We start from the raw sequence: 26417 nt of genomic DNA, 5'->3' as shown, positions 1-26417 counted from the left end.
CAAGTAAGGCCCAAGTATTTTTGAAGTTCATATGTGATGTTGTTTCTGTGACAGCCCCAGAGCTCCGACACTCTGTGTATACATCAGCGTCCAAATTCACTCATTTCGTTCACTCACTGCTGAGATATAGTGCACTAACTGCCATTCACTATATAGAAATAGTGAACGAGTGTACGATTTCAGACACAGCCACTCTCTTTGCCATACGATTGACTCGCGGCCGCACATCTCTCATGCGCGCGCCCCGCGCACCTCACTGTGCACGTGCAGAAATGCTGTCTGTTCGCGCTCCAGTTGTCAATCACGCGAACAGCAGAGCCAAGGCATTTATTTACACTTAACTTGGATGTTTACATGGATTTATACAGTTAATCCAACTGAAGTAGCTGTGATAGTTTCCAGTACCCCCGTGAGGGCGCGGGGTAAATGCGTAAATACTGCTCATGACATGCGGGACGCGTGACAAAGCGCACTGATATATTGCTGCACTGATTTAAAAATGTACACTTAAAAACTGATGTCATAAGAGCCCATTTACAGAATCTGAAAATGACCATCACATTACACAGATAAGCCCGTATTAGCATTAGAGCCACAACTTTCTCAGTGTGCTGCATTAAGTTGAAGCTGTGATTTTAATCTTGAAATATCCGCTTGTCTTGGTGTTAAATGAAGGCATTGCATGACGAAACTATTATTTTTTTCACTGTGCTGAGCGAAGAAAGTGTTTCACTTTGAGGAGTTTGATGCTGCAGCAGTGACTGAGTGACAGTCTGTGACAGCGGCTCAGCGCACGCAACTGTGTGAACTTCCGCTCTCGTAAAAGTCCCATTCAATAAACTCTCAATAAATTCCGCATTAATTAAAATTAAACCTAGTAATGTAACAACAGGAATGCCGCCCATTGTAAAGAAGTAAAAGTAAAAAAAATTCATTAGAAATTTACTTCAGTGAGAGTAAGCAGTACCCACTTTTAAACCTACTCTAAAAGTATCCCCCCCCCAAAAGTTACTCAAGTAACGGAGTAAATGTAGCGCGTTACTACGCACCTCTGCAGTTGAGGGCGCTATTGTGCTGTTGTTGTTTATGACAAACGCTTCTGCTCGTGTTGGTCTAAATAAAGCTTATTTGGTATCTTTTAGGGGTGGTGTGGCTAATCCAACGGCTCAGTTTGTAGATATTCCAGAACGGCTAAAATCGCTTACAGCACCTTTAAGGCTGCTCTGTGCCAGCTAAAAAATTATGTGTAAAGACGCAATGCTGCTAAAAAGCCAGACTGAATTATGCCTGCTCTGACCCAAAGGCAGTTTTGATGCTGCTTTGTTTTTGTGTAAATGAAATGCAGCATCAGAGCAGCCTTAAACTATGTTGTTGTCATGATAGAGCATATTTCATAATTAGCTTCATATAAAAAGTATACATTTATATTTCTATATTCATAATTTTATATTTAAAACATTATTTATGCAATAAATCAGATGCAGCTTCTGAGCCACCTTTTGTAATGTAAAGATTACTTAAATTTTTAGAGGTTCTTATGTTTGTTTTTTGTATTTTTTTTTTTGTATTTTTTTTTTTTGTTTTTTTTTACAGCAGGGAATAATTTAATAATTCAATAATGCCGGCTTTTTGTAGTTTGGGAACCCCTGTTGTAGTACTTTTGCCACGTAAAGCGTTTTCCACCACAAGCAGTTCAGAATGTCCCCTCTGATATGCTGTTGTATGACGTCACTCAAACATGGCAGCGCTCTTGGAGATGAAATGAACATTCACTTTTAAGCGAATAAAATGCACCAGAGCTTCCGTATTATATGATGTTTAGCACACGTTTGCAGAGACGTGAAAAACGGTAAAAGATCTTCTCTGTTTATACTCATAAACCTGTAAAAACTACTGCCATTGTAGTTTTGTTTGTTTCTACATTATTCGAGTATCGGACAATAGACCGCCGCATGTTTGAAAACCGGATCAAGTAGGAATATCCAGCATCCGACATTGAATAATACGGGCTAACTGCATACACGTACATTAGAGATTAAACAGTGCTGTAAATAAGAAGTGAGTAGAAGTATGTAAATTGAGATTCATGTTTATAAATGCTGCATTATTCTCATCATCCTAAACGAAGACTTGTTTCAACACGAACAGGAATAACTCCAGGTGTTACAACTGAGATCTGCGTGATAAATCATTGTAAAATGATGTTTATTAAAGAAGAGAGTGAGGACATGAGTTATCCAGAACCATGCAGTTCAAATGCCATGAAAGATGAAGAGACTGAGGAACAAAGAGGTTTGTGTTCATTCTTCATTATTGTCTGTTGATGAAGATTAAAGTAATAACAAGCAGTTCACCACATTTTATGTTTTTGTTAATTATCAATCCATATGAAGTAATTTAATTAACCAAATAAAACAGCAATTAAAATGACTTTTAAAATAAAAAATAAAAAGTGCACATAACATTTCCACAATTTTGGAGTGGGAAACTCGTATTTACAATAATTCCGATAGCATGTGGAGGCAGCATATTATGCCCTTCAAATGGAGATGGAAATATATTAATTACAAGTTATGAGCACATGAACGATCAAGCGAAGTTGTACAAGTGGGAAACACTTAATTCTAGAATCTAGATGATACACAAGTTGATATTCTTTTTTTAATTATCGCATCGGCTGATAAATTTTCCCATTTGGCTGATTTTTTTTTTTTTCTTGAGGGTGCCGAAAATCGCCTGCTTGCATGTGAAGCATCTGAGACATGTAAACTAGGGGTGTAACAGTTCAAATTTCTCATGTTTCAGTTTGTATCACAGTTTTAGGGTCACGGTTTCGGAACGGTTCGGTATTTGTTATGTTCAGGGTGAAAAAAAATATTACTGCCAAATCCAAAGTTAAAATATTCTATTTGGTAACAGACACTCCAAGAGATTTGCTCTCACTACAAATCACCATGGTTTTACTAGAGTAACCATAGTTTGAACATTGTATTTTTAGTAAAATCATAGTAACCAAAATTAACATGGTTACTGTCATGGTTACAATACTATAGTAAATCAAGGTTACTGTATGGAAACTACAGTATGACTGTTGTAAAACAATAGCCTAGATTCCATCCACCTTTTGCACTATTTTGTTATCGACAAAGTGAAAATGCGGTAAAAAATTTTTTGCGACATTTGCAGTCTTCTGCTCATTTCCATTCAAATGACCTTTTATCGATAAAAATGGTGTGCGTGATGACGTCATGCCTAAAAAAACACTTTATCGCATAAGATTTGGTTTATCGCAAAAGAAATCTGCCCTTAAGCCGTTTCCATACAGAAATGTGTGTTTATCGCTAATTCGCCTCCCAAACGTCCCTAATTTTTTTCTTCCGAAGTTTTGGTAAAATGGGGAGAGAATTGAGATAATTCACTGAAATTAGCCAGCTTACTGTCATTTTAATTTCACAAATAAAAGCAATCAGAAGAGGAGGAATTACAATCAAAAGGGAACAGTTGCCCTTCTGATAGGACTGTAATATTGGTCCTGATGTTGTGCCTATCGTAGGTTGCCATCGGTTCCGACCCGAAAGCGAATCGTCATGGCACTGTTCAAGCTGGCAACCTGCACCAAGTAGTGGGGGAAATTTTCAGTCTTAGTATAAAGACCATCCATCTATGTGTATATGCGGTGTGCACAGCTATTAAAGAAAACTGATGCAGTGTAATATCAGGGTTTACATATATGACACATTCCTGATATTCAATAGGCTATTTTGAACAATCATCAAATCTAAAGAATTGCCATCACAACTGCATTATGTCCCGCATATTTGTCCAGCAACTTTTAACAACCAACTGAACTTGATTATCATCTAAAATTAATTTTGGCATCATAATGCGATCCGAGGTAAAGAGGGTTAGATTTAAAATATTTAAAAGTTTTAAAATGTTCAAAAGCTCATTTTCTGAGAGTGAACTCCACATTGGTCAAATAGTTTTATCTAGTCTTAAAAAAGTGTAGAACATTCTTTCAGCCGACTTTTTTCATCTGCAGAACAGGGAAAGGCTCATTTAAATTTGTGTAAAGAAAAGGCATATATAGGTCTAAAAATGTATATTTTTTTCATTTAGTAATTTATTTAATTTCATACAGGGAATTTTGCCAGCATTTTTTCAAAAGTAAGCTAAACAATAATTTAAAAGAATGTTAGTGTTCCAAAAAAGCACACTGATGCTTTTCCTAGTATTGTGTATTTATTTTTTATTTAAAACATCTTTGTGCACAGAAATGATTTTTGTATTGTGGGCTAATTCCATGACTGCCGTCTATTATTTTGAATGGTGTGGAAAAGCAACTTTAATAAATAAACGGATGGATTAAATTAATCGAAAACAGTGGCTATTAATTTGTACTCTGTGCACTTGTCGATGTGCATGATATGAGATATTTGTGTTGGCACTCCTGGAAGTGTCATGTTTGCAGCATCGGATCTATATGCCATTAAGATCAATCTATAATCAGGTACAATGAATTGGCTTTCAGTTGTGTATTTCTTGTCATCATGATTAACACAGGCTAACGATTGGGGTAAATTCTGTCATGTGACACTATATTTTGCGTTAATGGCAATTTTCCAAACCAGTTTTTTGCGACATTTGAAGTATCGACATAGAGTATATGCGCTAGAGTTAAATGGAAAAATATTATGTTGACACTTTTTTTGATGCGCTAAAACTTTTTCCGCAAAATATCCTTGGATGGAAACGTAGTTAATGGTTAATTGTATCAAAACTATGATTTCTGCCAAGAAAACATTGGTGATAGCAGTCATTGTTACTTCAGTCATGGCTACTACAATATTACTATAGTAAAACCATGGTTACTATATGGCTATGTAACAAGGAGGAGTGCGTGGCCGGGCCATAAGGATGGACGCCTGGCACTGAGTTACCCCAATCAGCCGGGAGGGGATAAGGAGGAGCTGGAGAAGCCAGTTCGAGAGAGAGAGATGCACACGGAGCTGTGTGTGTACGTCGATGTTTGTGCTGAAAAGCAGTTTTTGTGTTGTGTCTGATTCTTCGTGTTTGTTCACTTGGTTCCCGCCTCCTCCTTTCCGCTAAGCAAGAGACCTTTTTGCCACAGTGGTGCTGAAACCTGGGACTTTGGAGGAGGACCACGCTGTCCTGGAGACCTCACTGCTGGATCAAAAGCGCAATGCAGAGAATACACGATCTGGTGGTACTGGAGCGGTTCGTCAGCAGGCTACCAATGTGGTCCACCAGGAGGTGGAGGAGCCCGCTGCCAACTGCCAGGAGGTGGCAGCCATGGGATGGCTGAGTGAGTCTAGTGCCATTTCACGGCGTCGCTGATGGAGGTGTTCCAGATTTCTGAGGAGTGGGTGGCGTAGTCGGGTCGGGAACCAGATTTTTTTTCTTTCCATTCTCTCTTTCTTTTTTCTCTCTTTCCTCTCTCTCTCAGGCTGTCTTGCTCTCTCTTTTTCTCTCATGTTCCCAGGAGGTGGGGAAGACCAGCCGGCGGCGGAAAGGCCAGAAGGGAAACACCTTCCCTCCAGGAACTGGGGGGGAGTAAGTCAGGCCGGATGGTTCCCTGCCCTGAGTCGGGCACTGGGGGTATGTGACGAAGAGGAGGGCGTGGCCGGGCCGTAAAGATGGACGCCTGGTGCTGAGTTACCCCAATCAGCCGGAAGGGGGATAAAGAGGAGCCGGAGAAGCCAGTTCGACAGAAAGAGTGAGAGGGAGAGAGAGAGATGCACGCGGAGCTGTGTGTGTGCGTCTATGTTTGGTTGTGCTGAAAAGCAGTTTTTATGTGTGTTTGATTAAAAGTCTTCGTGAACGTTCACACTGTTCCCGCCGCCTCCTTTCTGATAAGCAACAAACCTTATGTGACTAGGAGGAGGGCATGGCTGGGCCGTAAGGATGGATGCCTGGCGCTGAGTTACCCCAATCAGCTGGGAGGAGGATAAGGAGAAGCCATCCTTACGGCCCGGCCACACCCTCCTCCTCGTCACAGGCTACTACAGCTTTACTACTTGAAACCATGCTTAATTCTATCAAAACTATGATATCTGCTAAGAAAACCATGGTGACAACAGCCCTTGTTATTGCAATCATGGCTACTACAATATTTCTATAGTAAAACCATGGTTAATTTTCATTAGGGTCCTGCAATACCTGCATTATTACGTGACATGCATCAACATAAAGTACATTTCAAACTCAACTCAACGTATATTCAACATTCAGAAGCTGTACATCACTATAGAAGAAATAGACTTGCTATTAAAATGAATACGAGAATGGATGTCATAACGCAACACAAGTATTTTAGTCATATGTGGAAATCTCACATCTTTATCAACGGAGTAAGGGCAACATAACATTGGCTATGAACACCCCAAGTGCTTTAGTTCTTGTTTCATATCTGTCCGAACTAGCACCGAGTGCCTGCTTAAAGACGGAAGGTAGTGTGTCTGTGTGCAGTTTCTGGCTCACCTGTGGCTCTGTGCGCACCGTGCGCTATGTATCCTCAGGTAATGTCAGCATAAATAGTTAATCAAATATCGATGTATTACCAGTATATGGCACGCGCATCGAGCAATGTCTGCAAACTGTGACTGTTTTGTAAAAAAAATTTGACTATCGCTGTTGTAATTGACTGCAGAAAGAAAAAGTTCCCAGACAGGAGACTTAAATGAAGCAGGGGCTTCTCTCTTGCGGCTTGTTTTCTCCGCTTGCCATTTTGCCAACTAACGCGTGCAGAACTGTGATGTCATCAACTGATTTTAAATACTAACAGGTAATAGTACTGCTTCTCTTTGCAGAAGGTAGACCCACGTGAAACACAGTCAGAGTGTGTCCATCTACAGATCCATACAGGTGCATTAGCGGAGGTTACAGCTGCGCATGTCTATTTGACACTTTATTTTCTTCGCCAAACTGTATGATCCAGATGCGTTATTAAACTTGAGATGAACTGCGGAACAAGTGCTTACAGAACCGTGGTTGGCGAACCATATGGTTTGTTTTTTTTTACCGAGAACCGTTACACCCCTAATGTAAACGACCTGTCACGGTTCGTTTTGTAGTTGCGTGCTATCGTGTTACTACAATAATAGATAAATTTGCAAAGATTTCAAACAAACTTCTTTCACGTTGTCATTATGGGGTATTGTTTGTAGAATTTTGAGGAAAATAATGAATTTAATCCATTTTGGAATAAGGCTGTAACATAACAAAATGTGGAAAAAGTGGAGCGCTGTGAATACTTTCCGGATGCACTGTATTTACAAATAATCTGTTAGATACCATGCATTTATAAATCATATATGTCGTGAATAACTGATGGAAGTGTACAACAGAAAAAGAGCTTTTGCCATCATTCATTGTCTATTTCTTCTATATTTTGTTTCCCACCTGAATCCGTGACATGTCGTTGTAACGAATGCCCATCTCAGCGGTACGAGCTTCCCAGGTCTACTTGAAGGCAGCATAAGTGCTGTCAAGTCGAACAGTTCTCATTTCTTGTTGTGGATCAGACACCTACGAGATCAAAGGAAGATATTGCGTGATTCACGTTCATGCGTTGTTGCTGATAAAGTTAATGTAATTTAGATTCTTTTGCTTTTAAATAGTAGTAAAAAATCCCATGAATTTTTTACCATAGCTGATTTTCAATGAAAACTTATAAACCTTTAAATTAGGGATGGGCATTTTGGTCATTTTGTCTACCCAAGTACTCCGACATTGCCCCGACGAGTACTCGAGGGGCAATGACATGTACATAACTGTATATAGTGTATCGTCTATTCATTATTATAGGCTGTTATAAAATAATCTGTTAAAAAATTTATAAAAGATTGCATAATCAAAATATAATGCATCATATTTTGTCAATATGTGAAGATTCGCTGCCCAACTCAATAAAAGAATGGGCACAATGCGCATCTGTCTGTTCTTCCTTCAGGTTATCGTAGTAATCTTAGTAAGCACGCAGAAGTTTTTATAGTGACTGAACCGTGTATTTTCAAATCGCGGTTGGTTTAACAGGAGACGCCATAACCATCGCATTTTTAATATGCTTGTTAAGTTGAAGTTCAGTTTTGAAGACGCTGCATTCTATCCCATTTAGCTGCGCTCTGTCTAGCTGTTTGAAACTCTCACCTACTGTATATGCATTATATAAAAAACTCTGGGAGTCCACTGCCACACGCCTGGTGTGTGTGTGTAAGTCTCACCAAGTGTTCCCTCCTGTGGGGAAAGCCGGGATACTCCGTATTGTTGTTGATGTGATGATTCATGAAGTGTTCCATTCAACTCGGAGAGTCGGAATTTCCACCTTTCAGCTGGGGAAAGTGAAACGGAATGACACTTTATGTCAGACTTCTAACTTGGATACTCGTGTGGAAATCTTCAACTCCCATTAGAGGTCTGCACGGGCCTTAAAATGAAACTCGACCCATAACCGAGACCGTGTGGCCCTACCCGGCCCGAACGATACTGTCAAATTTTAAGCTCGAACCCAACCCGAAATCGCTTACTATCTAATTTCTTCTACTAGCAAGTACTTTTGCAATAGGCTGTATTTTATGTATGTCGGCAACATTCGTAACAGTACTGAAACAGTAAACATACACGGTTTTAACAAGACACAGCAGCCCCTTAGTACACTAGCAAAAAGGGAAAAAAGCATTGCCTTACTGTTTATTTGCTGAAACTTCACTTGGTGCAGAACAATCTGGAATAATATTAAACACTGCAACAGTCCCCTCTGTGCAGCCTGAAATTGTTCAGATTGTTGAATCTTTGTGACAACTGTGCTAAAACGATATAGATGCAGCTCAAAGAATGAAACAGTGTGCTGGTGTCTCAACATGCGTTTTTGAAAAACTGAAGTTCTTTTTAACTTGACACGGTGTTTAAAATGTGCTGGTCCTGCACAAGACGCTGAAGAAAAAGCGAGACGTGGTGTAAATGTCAAAGACATTCGTCCAGCATGTGTTTACATAGAAAAACAATGGGAAAACAGAACAGATGTGCACAAAAACACGACCCGAACCCGAAGTCCTACTTGAAAAACTGACCCGAACCCGGCCCGAAAACCATCGGGTTCTCGGGTCCCGTTGGGCCCAGGTCGGGTTGCAGACCTCTAACTCCCATTTCGTCAAGATGCAGGTGTGTGATACGTCACGCAAACATTTCGGCATCCAGGGCAGGGAGGTTTACAGTCAGTAACAAACATTCACTTTTATTGAATAATATCCATTAACGAGTCAAAGTTCTTACATTAAATTATAATAAAACATGCTTAGCAAACATTTTGCAGAGACAGGTGTTCAAAACACAGTTAATTACACTCTCTTTTGATTATCGCAACGATAGCATTGCAGTGTCATATATCAATTTGGCTGCTATGAGACGTCTCTGACAATCAGTGTACCCCTCAAAATAACAGTGTAATCAATCTCAAAATTAAAAATAAGCTCCCTCTTTGACACGTTTGTGTTTAGTTGTCAGGTAATTGTCACATCATGCATGATCACCATCGATCATCTTTTTCATGATTGATCATTGCTGCCACGACCGAGTACTCGAGTACTCGTGCCCATCTCTACTTTAAACACAGACCTCCCTTGAGCTCCAAGGTTGTTCATCGATGGTATATGCTTCTATTGAAGCCATCCATCTGCATTATTTCAATGTCATTGTTTAAAAATCATGTTTGATAGCAGAATTCATGTAAACAACTACATTACCTGTGGAAAAGCAGAAAAAGTTCCACCAATCAGAGAACCGCGGCCAACGAAACCCGTGATACGTGTCTCAAGAGTGACCACCCATGACGCAATGTGAATGACATAATCGAGACGGTCTTCCTTCTTACGGCCGCCTATATATCGTGCATCCCTAATTTTCCATGTAGTCTTGAATGTCATTGCACAGCTGTTTCGATTTTTAACTTTTTTTTTACTCTGATCGAAGAACAAAGAAGAACTTGTCCATGAGTATTCCAGGGGCTTAATTCATGACTAACAACTGACTGCCAGGTTTTAGAGAAAAAGCTAAAATGCACATATATTTAAGTTTGTCCATGGCAGCAGGAGTCTCGTATACATTTTAAATGTGGTGGTCTTCTACTACTGCTCAAGTGATTAAAAACAGCCAATTTTGCATCCTGCAATAGACCTGACTACCCTCAAACTTTCAAAGTACTGCCTAATATCGGATGCAGATGTATCGATACGTGGATTGGAAAAGAGAACGTGCCGATCTATTGGTGTATTGATATTTTGAACACAGCCCTATAAGTTGTTAGATACCATACATTAATAAATCATATAATGTTGTGTAAAAGTGATGCACTTATGTTTGTTCACTGGTACAACAGAAAAAGAGCTTTGGCTGTTGTTCATTGTGTATTTTATTAAGTTTCCGTATTTTGTTTCCCAATTGAATGCATCATTTGTCCTTTGAAATGAAAGGTGAACATTTGTGTTTTCATTTTAGATCTGAAGGAAGTGAAAGAGGAAAGTCAAGAACTGAATGAAGTGGAAGAGAAACGTCATCCATATCAGACACTTCATGATTTCATAACTGGACAAAATTCTTTTAGTAGTTCACAGGCTGAAAATAATTTCTCACAAAAAAGAACTCAAAGAACAAGAGCCAAATATTCTTTCATCTGCCCTCAGTGTGGAAAAACTTTTACACAGAAAGGAAGTCTTAATAAGCACATGAGAATTCACACTGGCGAGAAGCCTTTCAAATGCCATCAGTGTGGGAAGAGTTTCAGACAGGCATTTAGTCTAAGAGATCATCTATCCTTGCACTCTGGAGAAAAGTCATATAGCTGTGATCAGTGCGGCAAAACATTTTCTTCAGCATCACTCTTAAGAACACACCGGAAAATTCATCCAATTGAAAAGCCTTTCTTGTGTTCACTTTGTGGAAAGAGCTTTTCACATCGGCACAGTTTAAAACACCATCAGAGAAAACACACCGGCGTGAGAGATCATGTGTGCTCTGAGTGTGGGAAGGCCTTTCACAAAGCTAATGACTTGGAACTGCACCACAGAGTCCATACTGGAGAAAAACCTTACATGTGTTCACATTGTGGAAAGAGTTTCACTAGTTCTGGAAACCTGAAAAAGCATGAGAGAGTGCATACTGGAGAGAAGCCATACAACTGCACTTTATGTGGGAAGAGATTCACTAATTCTGAAAACCTGAAAGCACATGAGAGAGTGCATACTGGAGAGAAGCCGTACCACTGCACATTATGTGGGAAGAGTTTCAGTAGTTCAGGAAACCTGAGAAAACATGAGAGAGTGCATACTGGTGAGAGGCCATACAACTGCACATCATGTGGGAAGAGTTTCACCCAATCCAGTAATCTACAGACTCATTATAAAAAAAAGCATTGTCTAGGGTTGTCACAGTGAGCTAAGTTCATCTTGATATGCCTTGCAGATGGGATGAAATTTAGAAACATCAAGATTATAATTTGTAGTGATGCACCGATATGGAATTTCCGGTCGCCGATATATTGTGCATCCCTGGGAATTTCTTTTAAAAGAACAATTACAGTAAGTGGGTGAATTGCTACATTTATAATGACACTTTCAAACACGATGACATTTTTTTTTTTCTATTAGTCTAGTATTTTATCTATCCCTATGCTCTTGGATTTAAAAGAATATTGGTTTTGTTCAAGTAATGGAATTTTGAAGTAGCGCAATAGGCTTATATGGAGTCTGTGTAGCAATGTTTATAGGATCATATTTCTATAATGACATTTTCGAATATGATGAAATGTTTTTTTTTTTTTTTTGTCTAGTATTTTCTCTAGACCTCTACACACTCTGATTTAAAGGAATATTGGTTTTGTTCAAGTATAGGCCTTGAAAGTAGTTCAATAGTCTTATATGGTCTCTGTGTATAGCTATGTTCAGAGGCTGATATTTCAATAATGGTACGTACCAACATTATTTATTTTTCGTTAGTCTAGTATTTTAACTATCCCTCTAAGCTCTCTGATTTAAAAGAATATATTGTTTGGTCAAGATATCCTGTAGGCTTTTTAAGTAAAGCAATAGGCTTATATGGTGTAAATGTCTAGGGGTGTTCTGAGGCTCATATTTCAATAATGACTTTCGAACATGATGACATTTTTTCTTTATTGCAGTATTTTATCTATCCCTCTAAGCCCTCTGATTTAAAAGAATATTGGTTTTGTTCAAGTTATAGGCCTTGAAAGTAGCGCAATAGGCTTATATGGTGTCTGTGTATAGCAATATTTAGAGGCTGATATTTCAATAATAACACTTACCAACATTATTAAATGTTTTTTTTTCATTAGTCTAGTATTTTAACTATCCCTTTAAGCTCTCTGATTTAAAAGAATATTGGTTTTGTTCAAGTAATTGAATTTGAAAGTAGCGCAGTAGGCATATAAGGTGTATACACAGATGAGCCAAAACATTGACTACCTGCCTAATATGCTGTTGGTCCTCCACGTTTTTTTGAACTCTTCATCATGTTCCTTAAACCATTCCCGAACAATGTGTGCAGTGTGGCTGGTGCCTTATCCTGCTGAAAGAGGCCACTGCCATCAGTGAATACCATTGCCATGAAGGGGTGTAACTGGTCTGCAACGATGTTTAGGTAGGTGGCTCGTGTCAAATTGACATCCACATGAATGGCCGGACCCAGGGATTCCCAGCAGAACATTGCCCAGAGCATCACACTCCCTCCACCGGCTTGTCGTCATTCCCACAGTGCATCCTGGTGCCATCTCTTCCCCAGGTAAATGGTGCACACGTACACGGCCGTCCACGTGATGTAAAAGAAAACATGACTCATAGGACCAGGCGACTTTCTTCCACTGCTCCAAGGTCCAGCTCCGACGCTTGTGTGCCCATTGTAGGCACTGGTGTACAGGGGTCATCATGAGCACTCTGACCGGTCTGCGGCCATACGCAGCAGTGTGCGATGCACTGTGTTGTGACACATTCCTCCCGTAACAATCATTACAATTTTCTGTGACTTAGACCGTATGTCGGTTCAGAACAGATGGGATAGCCTTAATTACCCTTGTGCATCAATGAGCCTTGGGCGCTCAACACCCTGTTGCCGGTTTGTGGTTTGTCGGTAGGTACTCACCACTGCTGACCGGGAGCACCCACAAGCCTTGCCGTTTCAGAGATGCCCAGCTGTCTGGCAGTTTGGCCCTTCTCAAAGTCGCTCAGGACTGTACACCTTATATTCAACATGTTGGCTACGAGAACTGATTGTTCCCTTACCATCTAATCTACCCAGACCTTGGCATGTGGCCTTGTTAGGAGATGATCAACGTTATTTGCTTCATCTGTGAGTGGTCATAATGTTTTGGCTCATAAGTGTAAGTATGTTGTGAGGCTCATATTGGTTTTGTTAAAGTTATAGGCCTTGTAAGTAGCGCAATAGGCTTATATGGTGTATGAGTACAGTGGAGATCTGAGGCTCATATTTCAATGTCACTTTCGAAAATGATGAAAATGTTTTTTTTTCTGTTAGTCATATTTTATCAATCCATCTAAGCTCTTGGATTTAAAAAAAAAAAATATTGGTTTTGTTCAAGTAATCAAATTTTAAAGTAGCTTTATATGGTGTATTTGTATAGCGGAGCTCTGAGGCTAATATTTCAATTATGATACTTTCGAACGTAGTCAAGTATTTTATCTAGACCGCTACGCTCTCGGATGTATACGAATATTTTTTTGTTTTTTCAAGTTATAGGCTTTCCAAATAGCGCAACAGGCTTATATGTATGTCATATTTCAATAATGAACCAGTGATAATGAGCAAACTATAAAAAGACTGGTTATTTTTCGATATGCTATGAGATTCTCTTTCCTCTATAACCAGATTTGTAAGAATAATTGAAATAATACAGTTATAGGCTCATATTTCGATCATGAAACAATATAAGATGACACCGCACATCAGTTAATTTGTTTAATGATTTCTGCTACGTGGCTACAATTAGAGATTTTTGTATATGTTAAACCATACAGATATAGGATCTAATTTCGATCATGAAACACAATAAGATTACAAGACACATAATTTCGTTTGTCTTGTAATTAGTGCTATCTTATTACAATATGGGATTTTGAAGAATCATTTAAAGGGCTCATGACATACTCATTTATTTTTTAATAATATAAAATCTTCCCTGAGGTCCATTTATAATGTTAGTAAATATTTTTTTTATTTTTTTTATTATTTGGACCAAACAGTCATAATTTAGTCCTATATAATAATTTTATTATGTCTCTGGCCCTCTGTTTGAAATGCTCAGTTTTAAGCTGTCTGGCCCTTTAAGACTTCAATGTAAACACCCACTGTTCTGATTGGCTAACATCATGCAGCTCTTCCAATACAGCCATATTTGAAATTCAATCAGAAGAAAATGAACAAACTCCACACAACATTTCAGGGTTAACATAATGTACACCCATCACATTTCATCTGAATGTATCAAACTCAAGCACAGCATAAACTATCAAACAGTCATGACATTTAAAAAAACATTTGTGGATAAAATTGGTTAATTACTGTTTTTCGTCCAATTTTAACTGCCCCATCTTTCAATTTCAGTTCCTTTGAAAAGCTTGAATCATATTGTAATTCACGCTGAAATATTTTGAATACTCAAATGTAATACAATACACTGTGATGTTGGGTGATTCAACAGGCCAATGCAGAGACACTGCTCTTCACATCTCACATTTTATGTGTTTGTTTACACACAGGACTGAATGTGTTTCTCCCAGACCATGGCAGTAATAGAATGAGACACGTTTTTTAAAAGTTTCTCTTAAAACGCGGCGCACATCACCGGAAACACATCAATACGATCAAAGATGTCCATCTAGTCCATGTTTACAAAAGACCAACAATTAAAAATAGCACAGATGGGTGCAAATTGGTCCAGGACGCCTTCAAAACAGCAGGACAGCGCGGCTGAATGAAACACAATGGGGGATCCTTTTTAGAGTTATAACTTGACATCGCATCTTTTAAAAGTGGCGTGAGATGTATGATAACGATCAAAGACATGCATGTTTATGTAGAAAAACATTTTAATCCAGACAGACACATGAAGGTATCCTGTTTAAGTCCACTTTGGATGAATTTCCCATGACAGGCACATCTCTCTCCACTAAACCTGTGTGTGTGACTGACTGAGTGCCAGTGGGTAGGGCCAAGGGTATAATGACGGAAAAATAGGCATTGATGTCTGTGGCAGACAAGCCACTTGTTCGGTCGGGAAAGGAGGAAGCAGGAACTGGGTTAACACTCACAAATACTTTAATTAGACACCAACATAAAGCTGAAACATTACGACACATTGACACGCACACACAGAGTGGCCGCATGCGTCTCTCCCTCTCCGGCATCCCCGGCTCCTCTTTTATCTCTCTCCTGCTGATTGGGCAAACCCGGCCATGCCCTCCTACTCGTCACATACCCCCAATGCCCGATTTAGGCCAGGAAAACCTACGGCCTGACTTGCTCACCCCCCCCCCCGGAGGGGAAGAGTCAGCTGGTCTTCCCCACCTCCTGGGAACCTGGGTAGGATGATGGGAGGGAGAGAGGTGAGAGAAAGAGAGAGAAAAAATAAGAAAAAAAAAACTCATGTTCCCGATCACCAACATAAAACTGAAACATAACGACACATTGACGCACACACACAGAGTGGCCGCTTGCGTCTCTCCCTCTCCGGCATCCCCGGCTCCTCCTCTATCTCTCTCCCGCTGATTAGGCAACTCAGCGCCAGGCGTTCATCCTCATGGCCCGGACACGCCCTCCTCCTCGTCACAATGTCTTACTGAAGAGGCAGTCATTTGCAGATATATTTGGTCCTTATGACGTCACAAGTTCCACAAATTCCAAACGAGCTGTTTTTGCAGCCTGGTTTAAATAAATGCTTTTTATATATTAAAGGGGACATGACATGAGGAATCAAATTTTCCTTGATCTTTTGACATTAGAGGTCATTGTACTATAAAAGCATACTGTAAGTTTCAGAACTGAAAATTTCCTCCTTAATAGAAAAAGAGCATTATTTACAGTGCATCCGGAAATATTCACAGCGCTTCACTTTTTCCACATTTTGTTATGTTACAGCCTTATTCCAAAATGGATTAAATTCATTATTTTCCTCAAAATTCTACAAACAATACCCCATAATGACAACGTGAAAGAAGTTTGTTTGAAATCTTTGCAAATTTATAAAAAAAAAATAACATGTACATAAGTATTCACAGCCTTTGCCATGACACTCAAAATTGAGCTCAGGTGCATCCTGTTTCCACTGATCATCAGAGATGTTTCTACAACTTGATTGGAGTCCACCTGTGGTAAATTCAGTTGATTGGACATGATTTGGAAAGGCACACATTTGTCTATATAAGGTCCCACAGTTAACAGTGCATGTCAGAGCACAAACCAAGCCATGAAGTCCAAGGAATTGTCTGTAGACCTCCGAGACAGGATTGTATCGAGGCACAGATCTGGGGAAGGGTACAGAAAAATTTCTGCAGCATTGAAGGTTCCAATGAGCACAGTGGCCTCCATCATCCGTAAATGGAAGAAGTTTGGAACCACCAGGACTCTTCCTAGAGCTGGCCGCCTGGCCAAACTGAGCAATCGGGGAGAAGGGCCTTAGTCAGGGAGGTGACCAAGAACCCGATGGTCACTCTGACAGAGCTCCAGCATTTCTCTGTGGAGAGAGGAGAACCTTCCATAAGAACAACCATCTCTGCAGCACTCCACCAATCAGGCTTGTATGGTAGAGTGGCCAGACGGAAGCCACTCCTCAGTAAAAGGCACGTGACAGCCTGCCTGGAGTTTGCCAGAAGGCACCTGAAGGACTCTCAGACCATGAGAATCAAAGATTGAACTCTTTGGCCTGAATGGCAAGCGTCATGTCTGGAGGAAACCAGGCACCGCTCATCACCTGGCCAGTACCATCCCTACAGTGAAGCATGGTGGTGGCAGCAACATGCTGTGGGGATGTTTTTCAGTGGCAGGAACTGGGAGACTAGTCAGGATCGAGGGAAAGATGAATGCAGCAATGTACAGAGACATCCTTGATGAAAACCTGCTCCAGAGCGCTCTGGACCTCAGACTGGGGCGAAGGTTCATCTTCCAACAGGACAACGACTCTAAGCACACAGCCAAGATAACAAAGGAGTGGCTCCGGGACAACTCTGTGAATGTCCTTGAGTGGCCCAGCCAGAGCCCAGACTTGAACCCGATTGAACATCTCTGGAGAGATCTGAAAATGGCCGTGCACCGACGTTCCCCATCCAACCTGATGGAGCTTGAGAGGTCCTGCAAAGAAGAATGGGAGAAACTGCCCAAAAATAGGTGTGCCAAGCTTGTAGCATTATACTCAAAAAGACTTGAGGCTGTAATTGGTGCCAGCGGATGTGAATACTTATGTACATGTGATTTTTTTTTTTTTTTTTTTCGTTTTTTTTTTTTTTAATAAATTTGCAAAGATTTCAAACAAACTTCTTTCACGTTGTCATTATGGGGTATTGTTTGTAGAATTTTGAGGAAAATAATGAATTTAATCCATTTTGGAATAAGGCTGTAACATAACAAAATGTGGAAAAAGTGAAGCGCTGTGAATACATTCCGGATGCACTATAAACCAAGCTGCAGAAATGGCTCATTTGGAATTTGTGGAACTTGTGACATCACAATCTCCATATTCAATGCCTATTTTTCCGTCATTGCACCCTTGGCCCCGCCCACTGACTGTCAGTAGCACAGGTGAAGAGGAGAGAGATGTGCCATGGGAGATTCATCCAAAGTAGACTTAGTGGATTTAAATATATTTCTACATAAACATGGACAGACAAACCGCTTTGACAGACCGTCTTTGGTAGACAGCATCATTGATTATATAATGGGTGCTATTGCATTTGACGCGACTCTCACGTCCGGTGTAGACAGGGTGTGAGTGTTAACAGTTGTGCTTGAAATTAACAGTTTAATATATTTGGATTCAATGTGTTGGATGTGCATTATGTGTAAACCCTGACATTTAGTTTTTATAATGTTTAGGTGCTTGTTCATTTTCTTCCGATTTAGTTTAAAAAATGGCTGTATTCGAGGGGCTGCACGATGTTAGCCCATCAGAACAGTGGGCATTTACATTGATGTTTAAAGGAGCGCTTATGTCAAAACCGAGCGTTTCAGACAGAGGGCCAGAGACGGTGCAAAATGATCATATATTACTAAATTATTACTGTTTTAATGCAACAACAACAACAAAAACTTTGCTAACATTATCAGTGGACCTCAGGGAAGATAATAAAACTATATATATATATATATATATATATATATATATATATATATATATATATATCTCATGACCCCTTTAAGGAGGAAGTTTTCAGTCCTGAAACTTACAGTAAGTTTTTATAATACAATGACTTGATGAAAGATCAAGGAAAATTTGATTCCTCATGTCATGACCCCTTTAAATAATACAGCTGTAGGCTCATTTCCTTCATCAAACAACATAAGATAATGCCAGGCATCATTTCATATTTGCAGGTTGTAAAAAAAATATATAATAATTATCTGAATTGCTATGTTTATCTAATGTCATCATTCATTCCACTGACACATAGACATGAGTCTAAGCCTCTGATTGACTGGCCACCTGTCCAGGGTGTTTCCCTGCCTTTGTCCCAAGACTGCTGGGATAGGCTCCAGCATTACCCATGACCCTGTATAGGACAAGCAGCTATAAAAGATGGATGGATGAGTCTAAGCACAATATGAAGCTTATATTGAAGACGCACACTTTTTTCAGTTGAATATTGCCACAAGCTGCAATTTTTAACATTATATCAAACCATGGCAATCGAATCAAAGAACTTTAATGGCATATATCAGTAGTTCATAAAAAAAATCTGCCCTAAAGCAGCATCATAATTTCCATGCAGCGGTGCCTTTAAAATATGCAACCAATTACAATGAGCGGGTGGAGTTATCAAGTGTCTTGAGTTTCTTAAAGGGGACCGAACATAAGGAGCTAGATTCAACCTCGTGATCTCACCCAACAAAACCCATCCTCAGTTTGACCCATTATTAGATATTTTAATACTGCAAATGACAGACGAGACCATTAACGACAATTAAAAATAGCACAGCAATAACGATTTTGTGGAGACACCACCACGCTTTTGGTATACAAGGCATTTTGAATACAAAGACATACTGCAGTGCACGCAAGTCACAGCAATTAAGGAACACAACTCACAATTCATTTCAAAATCTTGATCGCGGCGAGAAACCATGCCAGAAATTCACGTTTGGTGTACAGCTGTACAGTACAGTAAAAGAATACAATAACACCCCCACAGATTAATGTATGGCTGAGCATGATCAAATTACATTATACAACAGTTCCGGTCCTCGATTCTAATTGTGTCCATTTGCAAGAAACCCCTTAAATTAAGAAAACACTTAGTTATAATTGTATGGCTATTGTCAATAAGGGTTTTCAAGCAACCTGCAAGACTGTTGATATTTAATAAATGAGACACTTCACTGATGGCATCACTCAACTTGTCTGTGTTTTTGGCATTCCAAATCAGAGTTTCAGAACTGCAGAGAGTTTGTGGTGGGGATTTTGATTCATCCCAGTGACTTAAGACTTCTGGATGCATGAATTAAAAAGATTTGTTCAGATTCATTCATTGATCCATTTAGTGAACATTTCTGTTGATTACATTTATATGCCAGTAGGTAGCAACAAATTACCACCTTTTAATAAGTATAAACAGGAGGAAATCTGTTCATAACAGAAATGTTCACAATCTGACAAGAAGGTTGACGTGTGGGGGCCTGGGTAGCTCAGCGAGTATTGACGCTGTCTACCACCCCTGGAGTCGTGAGTTTGAATCCAGGGTGTGCTGAGTTACTCCAGCCAGGACTCCTAAGCAACCAAACTGGCCTGGTTGCTAGGGAAGGTAGAGACACATGGGGTAACCTCCATGTGGTCGCGATTAGTGGTTCTCGCTCTCAATGGGGCGCGTTGTAAGTTGTGCGTGGATCGCAGAGTGTAGTATGAGCCTCCACATGCTGGGAGTCTCCGTGGTGTCATGCACAACAAGCCACGAGATAAGATGCGCAGATTGACGGTCTCAGAAGTGGAGGCAACTGAAACTTGCCCTCCGCCACCCGAATTGAGGTGAGTAACCGCGCCACCACGAGGACCTACTAAGTAGTGGGAATTGGGCATTCCAAATTGGGGAGAAAAGGGGATACAGTTGTGCTCAAAAGTTTGCATACCCTGACAGAAATTGTGAAATTTTGGCATTTATTTTGAAAATATGACTGATCATGCAAAATAAACTGTCTTTTATTTAAGGATAGTGATCATATGAAACCATTTATCATCACATAGTTGTTTGGCTCCTTTTTAAATCATAATGATAACAGAAATCACCCAAATGGCCCTGATCAAAAGTTTACATACCCTTGAATGTTTGGCCTTGTTGCAGACACACAAGGTGACACACACAGATTTAAATGGCAATTAAAGGTTAATTTCCCACACCTGTGGCATTTTAAATTGCAATTAGTGTCTGTGTATAAATAGTCAATGAGTTTGTTAGCTCTCACATGGATGCACTGAGCAGGCTAGATACTGAGCCATGGGGAGCAGAAAAGAACTGTCAAAAGACCTGCGTAACAAGGTAATGGAACTTTATAAGGATGGAAAAGGATATAAAAAGATATCCAAAGCCTCAAAAATGCCAGTCAGTACTGTTCAATCACTTATTAAGAAGTGGAAAGTTCGGGGATCTCTGGATACCAAGCCAAGGTCAGGTAGACCAAGAAAGATTTCAGCCACAACTGCCAGAAGAATTGTTCAGGATATAAAGAAAAACCCACAGGTAACCTTAGGAGAAATACAGGCTGCTCTTGAAAAAGACGGTGTGGTTTTTTCAAGGAGCACAATACGACGATACTTGAACAAAAATGAGCTGCATGGTCGAGTTGCCAGAAAGAAGCCTTTACTGCACCAATGCCACAAAAAAAGCCTGGTTACAATATGCCCGACAACACCTTGACACACCTCACAGCTTCTGGCACACTGTAATTTGGAGTGACGAGACCAAAATAGAGCTTTATGGTCACAACCATAAGCGCTATGTTTGGAGAGGAATCAACAAGGCCTATAGTGAAAAGAATACCATCCCCACTGTGAAGCATGGTGGTGGCTCACTGATGTTTTGGGGGGGTGTGAGCTCTAAAGGCACAGGGACTCTTGTGAAAATTGATGCCAAGATGAATGCAGCATGTTATCAGAAAATACTGGCAGACAATTTGCATTCTTCTGCATGCAAGCTGCGCATGGGACGTTCTTGGACTTTCCAGCATGACAGTGACCCTAAGCACAAAGCTAAGTTGTCCCTCCAGTTGTTACAGCAGAAAAAGGTGAAGATTCTGGAGTGGCCATCACAGTCTCCTGACCTTAATATCATCTAGCCATTCTGGGGAATTCTCAAACGTGTGGTTCATGCAAGACGACCAAAGACTTTGCATGACCTGGAGGCATTTTGCCAAGATGAATGGGCAACTATACCACCTGCAAGAATTTGGATAGAATCATAAAATCATAATCATAAATCATAAACAACTATTACAAAAGACTGCATGCTGTCATTGATGCTAAAGGGGACAATACACAGTATTAAGAACTAAGGGTATGCAGACTTTTGAACAGGGGTCATTTCATTTTTTTCTTTGTTGCCATGTTTTGTTTTATGATTGTGCCATTCTGTTATAACCTACAGCTGAATATGAATCCCATAAGAAATAAAAGAAATGTGTTTTGCCTGCTCACTCTTGTTTTCTTTAAAAATGGTACATATATTACCAGTTCTCCAAGGGTATGCAAACCTTTGAGCACAACTGTAAAAAAAGAAGAAAAAAAAGAAGGTACAACGGGGCAAAAGGCTCCTTTGATTTTATTTTCTCCCTAAACACTAAATAGCATCAGAAACTACCATAGTACTTTCCTTAACACTTGTTTGTTACTATGAACTGCAAATTTGTCCTCTTCTATGAGATCATTGCGTGTTATGTCTAAAGGTTGATTTTGAGGCAGTTTTATCTAATATTTAATATCTTTTTTTAAATGTTGTACATTTATGTAGATAAATTATGTGATGTTTATTTTGAATCAAAATACTTGTCATTTTACATTTTAAGGAGATTATATCAAAACATTTTCAATAACTGTCATTATCCTAGCATTATCTTAATTTGTTAAGTTGTCGTCTCTAAAGTATTTGCATACTTTTACAAATTGTGCCCTATAACTATTGCCCCAGTATGTACACTATATCAATATATACCTCCCTTGGGGCCTTTTACCCCAGGTGTGGGGTAAAAGGCTCCCTCACCACCTTTAATTATATCCAAAACAACCTTCAGTGTTATATCTTTTCACACATATCATGTTCCTCCATCAATATTCAATAAAAATAAATGTATTTATTAAATCTTGAGACTCTTTGTTACCAGAAAAAAGCAAATTTTCCTTAAGGTGTGACTTTAGCCCCGTTGTACCCTATTACTTACTGTTATTTAAAGTACAATTTGAACTTTGAGCAATGTAGTAATTGTTTTGCAAGCAATTTTGTGAAAATTTTTATATAATAATAATAATATGTACATTACTTACAACTTTGTCTTCCAATATCTGGCCTGCTTCCATTGCCACTGAATGTCCATGTTGATCCTAAGAAAAGAATATGGACAGATATTGGCACAGCACAATAAATATTGACACATTTATTGATACATATTAATACAATGATACAAGTAATTATTTAGGCTTCACTTAGTATTTCACAATATAAATTTGAACTGAAATTACTGCCTAAATAAGCAATGAAAAGCAAATGGCCTCTTTTCTTTCAATGTAACACAAAAGTTTATATTTTAAAAATAATGTAATATACCACTTTGGTGTTGATCACCACTTGAACTATGTTCCTGACCCCACACTCAATTGCATAAACATATTTTACTTCAGTGCAAAATTTACTATCAGATGTTTATCTATGATGCCTAAATGTTATTTTTTTTTCCCAGTACTCCATGAGATAGATCTGAAATTTTCTTCACAGTAAGCCACCAAAATAAAATGTAAGGAACAAAATCACCTGTTGTAATGCTCAAATGCCATTGTCTATTTAAAGAGACAGTACTGATTTAGCATGTGTTCTGAGTATCAATGTAAATCATTGTAAATAGCAATTTATGCATGTAAACAATAAACATGTAATAAATATACAGTATATACAAGATAATAAATGCAGTTTTAAGGCATTTATTGATGGAATATAATGAATTTGACAATTTTTCAAAAGCTAACATGCAACCAATATGATGAAAAACTGACAAAATATAATTTGTAAAATGAATATTTTCAAATTGTACCTAGAAGGGTTACCTAATAGATTAGAAGGACCCATAATAATTAACAGCATGATCTGAGAAATAATTTATTTTATATTTAAGTTAAATGGACATTGTAACCAAATATACCTATATGAATCCATACAGAATCAAACTGAATCTGAAATCTGTAACAATACCCAGCCCTAATTTTAAGTTAATTCTGGACCCTGTGTAAATATAAGTTAGCAAGTTAAGACTTTCTAAAACTACCTGAGAAGAAATGTCTCAGGATAGACCAAACAGCCTGGCACTCTTCTCATATCAGAAATGTTATAATGACTTTGCCAACAAGAAAACTCATAAATGTATACATGTATAATTTATTTCGTTAGTAAGCCTTGTTTTATTTTTATTCATTTTTTCATAATGTATTGCTTGATTCAAATAATATTTGCTCTTAGAAATAAAAAGTTATGAATTAGCACTGTTAAATATCCATCAAAAATGTTTATACTGGATATAATCCCCACTACAAACCCAAATTGGTCAGGGGGCCCTAAAATAGTTCTGTGACTGGGGCCCAAAATTTGGTGCTATGCCCCTGCAGACTACAAACACAGACTCGAGCTAGGCGCCAGTAGCAACAGGTGTCCCGTAAAGGAGGGGCTCGAGGATGATGGGCTTGAGCATGTGGCTCGACTCGGGCTCTAAGTTCTCCCCCTTCCAATCTACTTAATTAAAGTTAGTTAAGGTAAATAATCAAGGATGAGTAAGAGTGGTAGAGGGATGCTGGAAGAATCTTCACGGGAGTGAGGATAAGCAGCTGCTTATATGTGCTTGCGTTATGATTGACAGGACTGGTTTGACAAGCTCCTCCCGAACCTTTGTTTACAACTTAATTTAATTACAAGTGTTCACATACTTTTTCCAGATAAACTGTGAATAATTAAAAAACATGTTCAGTAACGACATTAAAACTACAATGATTTATTTGTCATTATTTTGAGCAAATTATATTTGTCTACCAATAGGACTATCAATATCAGACCACATTTTCTGAATAATTAACACAGAAATGCAGGTAATTCCAAAGGGTTCACATACTTTTCAAAAACCATGATGTCATTCTGTGAAATCTGTGCCTTTTCCATTTCAAAAAGGGAATTTTTACAGCCAATTTGCCATCTCTCCAGGATCTGTATGCCTCCAGGACCCTGAGGCGGGCAGAAAAGATTGTGGCCGACCCCTCCCACCCAGGACACAATCTCTTTGAGACACTCCCCTACGGCAGGAGGCTTTGGTCCATCAGGACCAAAATCACACACCACAGGAACAGTTTCTTCCTGTCTGCAGCTGGCCTCATAAACAAGGCCGCCCCGACACTGTCTCTTATCCCACCTCCATAGACACTACATGTTACATTAACATAGTTTCCACATCTGTCTTGCGTGAACTTAAAGAACATTTATCTGGTCTATTGCACTTTTTATTATACCCAAACTGTGAGCTTTTCTGTGAACTGTAAACAATGTGAACAGTGAACATTTGCACATTCTATGGTTCATATTCTGCAAATAGTTTGCACATCCATGCACAACTGCACATATTTTGCACAACTGTACAGCTCATTTATTAAAACCAGTCAGTTTACTTTTTCTCTATATACTGTATCTTAAATATGGTTTATTATTAATCTTACTATGTTTATTGTTCATTGTTATTGTATGCATCAAACACCAAGGCAAATTCCTTGTATGTGAAAACTTACTTGGCAATAAAGTCAGTTCTGATTCTGATTCTGATCACTGACATCAAGTAAAGGGGCACGATGTCTCTGTGCAAAGGGAGCTTTGGAATGCTGACTATGTGGGTGATTGGTGAGGCGCTGCTTGTGCTAAATGGAGTGTCATCACCAAGGGGAATTTGGGAATTGGAATTGGAAAACTGGTCTCGTTGGATCCACATTTCCCTGGACGACAAGCCACGTGAATGGATGTGAGAGTTCAATTTGGTTGTGGCGACTGCCAGAGTGAGGGGTGAGACAGCACTGCCTGAAGGATCAAGATGCAACAACTCGCTCTCCAGCTTTTGAATAGCCTTTTCCGCAACTGGATTCTTGTTGGGATTCTTTGCATGCCCCAGCTACAATGTGTTCCTGTGTTTGTATAAAAAGCCATCGCTGACAAGGGCCTTAAATCCAGGAGTGGTTTAGTGCGAATGACTGTCAGTGGACCATCCATGGGACAACTGACTACAGAGCTGTATCAAGGAATCTCACAAGGTCTCATGGCAGTAGTGTTGAAGTAAATGAGGTCACTGCCTCGTGAAGGATAAGTATGACCTGACCAGGCTCCAAAAACTGCAACGTCTGCATATGTGAGCAAACTCATAGAAAATAACCACAACAATCCTAGGTGATTATTCAGTACTGTGGCTAAATTGGTAAGGAATAAAACTTCTATTGAACCAGATATTCCATCGCAGCATATTAGTAATGACTTTTATGAATTTCTTTGCTGATAAAATCAAAATCATCAGAAACAAAATTGGAATTGCACATCTGTCTGCCACAACACCCCAGAAGACTAAATTATTCCCTACGAGCAACTTCAATCCTTCGCTGTTATAGGTCAGGAAGAGCTAACAAAATTATCAAAACATCAAAATCAACAACATGTACTGTATGTTAGATGTGTTTCCTGTAATCTCAGAAACTCTTCTTATCAAACTGCTTATCAAGAAACCACAGCTTGATCCAGGAGAATTTGCTACTTATAGACCAATTTCAAATTTATGTCAAAAATACTAGAAAAGGTAGTGTCCTCCCAACTATGTTAATTTTATACAGCGAAATGGTATACATGAAGAATTTCAGTCAGGATTTAGGCCCCATCATAGTACAGAGACTGCACTTATCA

General features: G+C 39.2%; 2 protein-coding genes across 4 annotated transcripts in view; both read left to right on the top strand.

Moving 5' to 3' along the window:
• LOC127442920 (zinc finger protein 239-like) overlaps positions 1–26417 on the top strand; it is a 128767-nt gene that overhangs the window by 35175 nt on the left and 67175 nt on the right. The gene's annotated exons all lie outside the window — the stretch shown is intronic.
• On the top strand, positions 1660–25233 carry LOC127442951 (zinc finger protein 239-like). Of its 3 annotated transcripts, none has more exons than XR_007897560.1 (4): positions 1660–2058; positions 2149–2292; positions 10513–11591; positions 24693–25233. XR_007897560.1 is itself a non-coding variant. In XM_051701387.1 (3 exons), the coding sequence occupies exons 2-3, from the start codon at positions 2199–2201 to the stop codon at positions 11445–11447; spliced, it is 1029 nt and encodes a 342-aa protein (XP_051557347.1). In that variant the 5' UTR covers positions 1660–2058; positions 2149–2198; the 3' UTR covers positions 11448–16259. The 3 variants fall into 3 exon arrangements, 1 of the variants encoding a protein (XP_051557347.1); XR_007897561.1 differs by lacking the exon at positions 24693–25233 and adding an exon at positions 12577–16260; XM_051701387.1 differs by lacking the exon at positions 24693–25233 and having other exon boundaries at positions 10513–16259.

Source organism: Myxocyprinus asiaticus, chromosome 6 (assembly GCF_019703515.2).
Source record: "Myxocyprinus asiaticus isolate MX2 ecotype Aquarium Trade chromosome 6, UBuf_Myxa_2, whole genome shotgun sequence".
Taxonomy (NCBI): Eukaryota; Metazoa; Chordata; class Actinopteri; order Cypriniformes; family Catostomidae; genus Myxocyprinus; species Myxocyprinus asiaticus.
The sequence above is the reverse complement of the archived record's forward strand: the minus strand, read 5'-3'. Positions and strand labels throughout refer to the sequence as shown.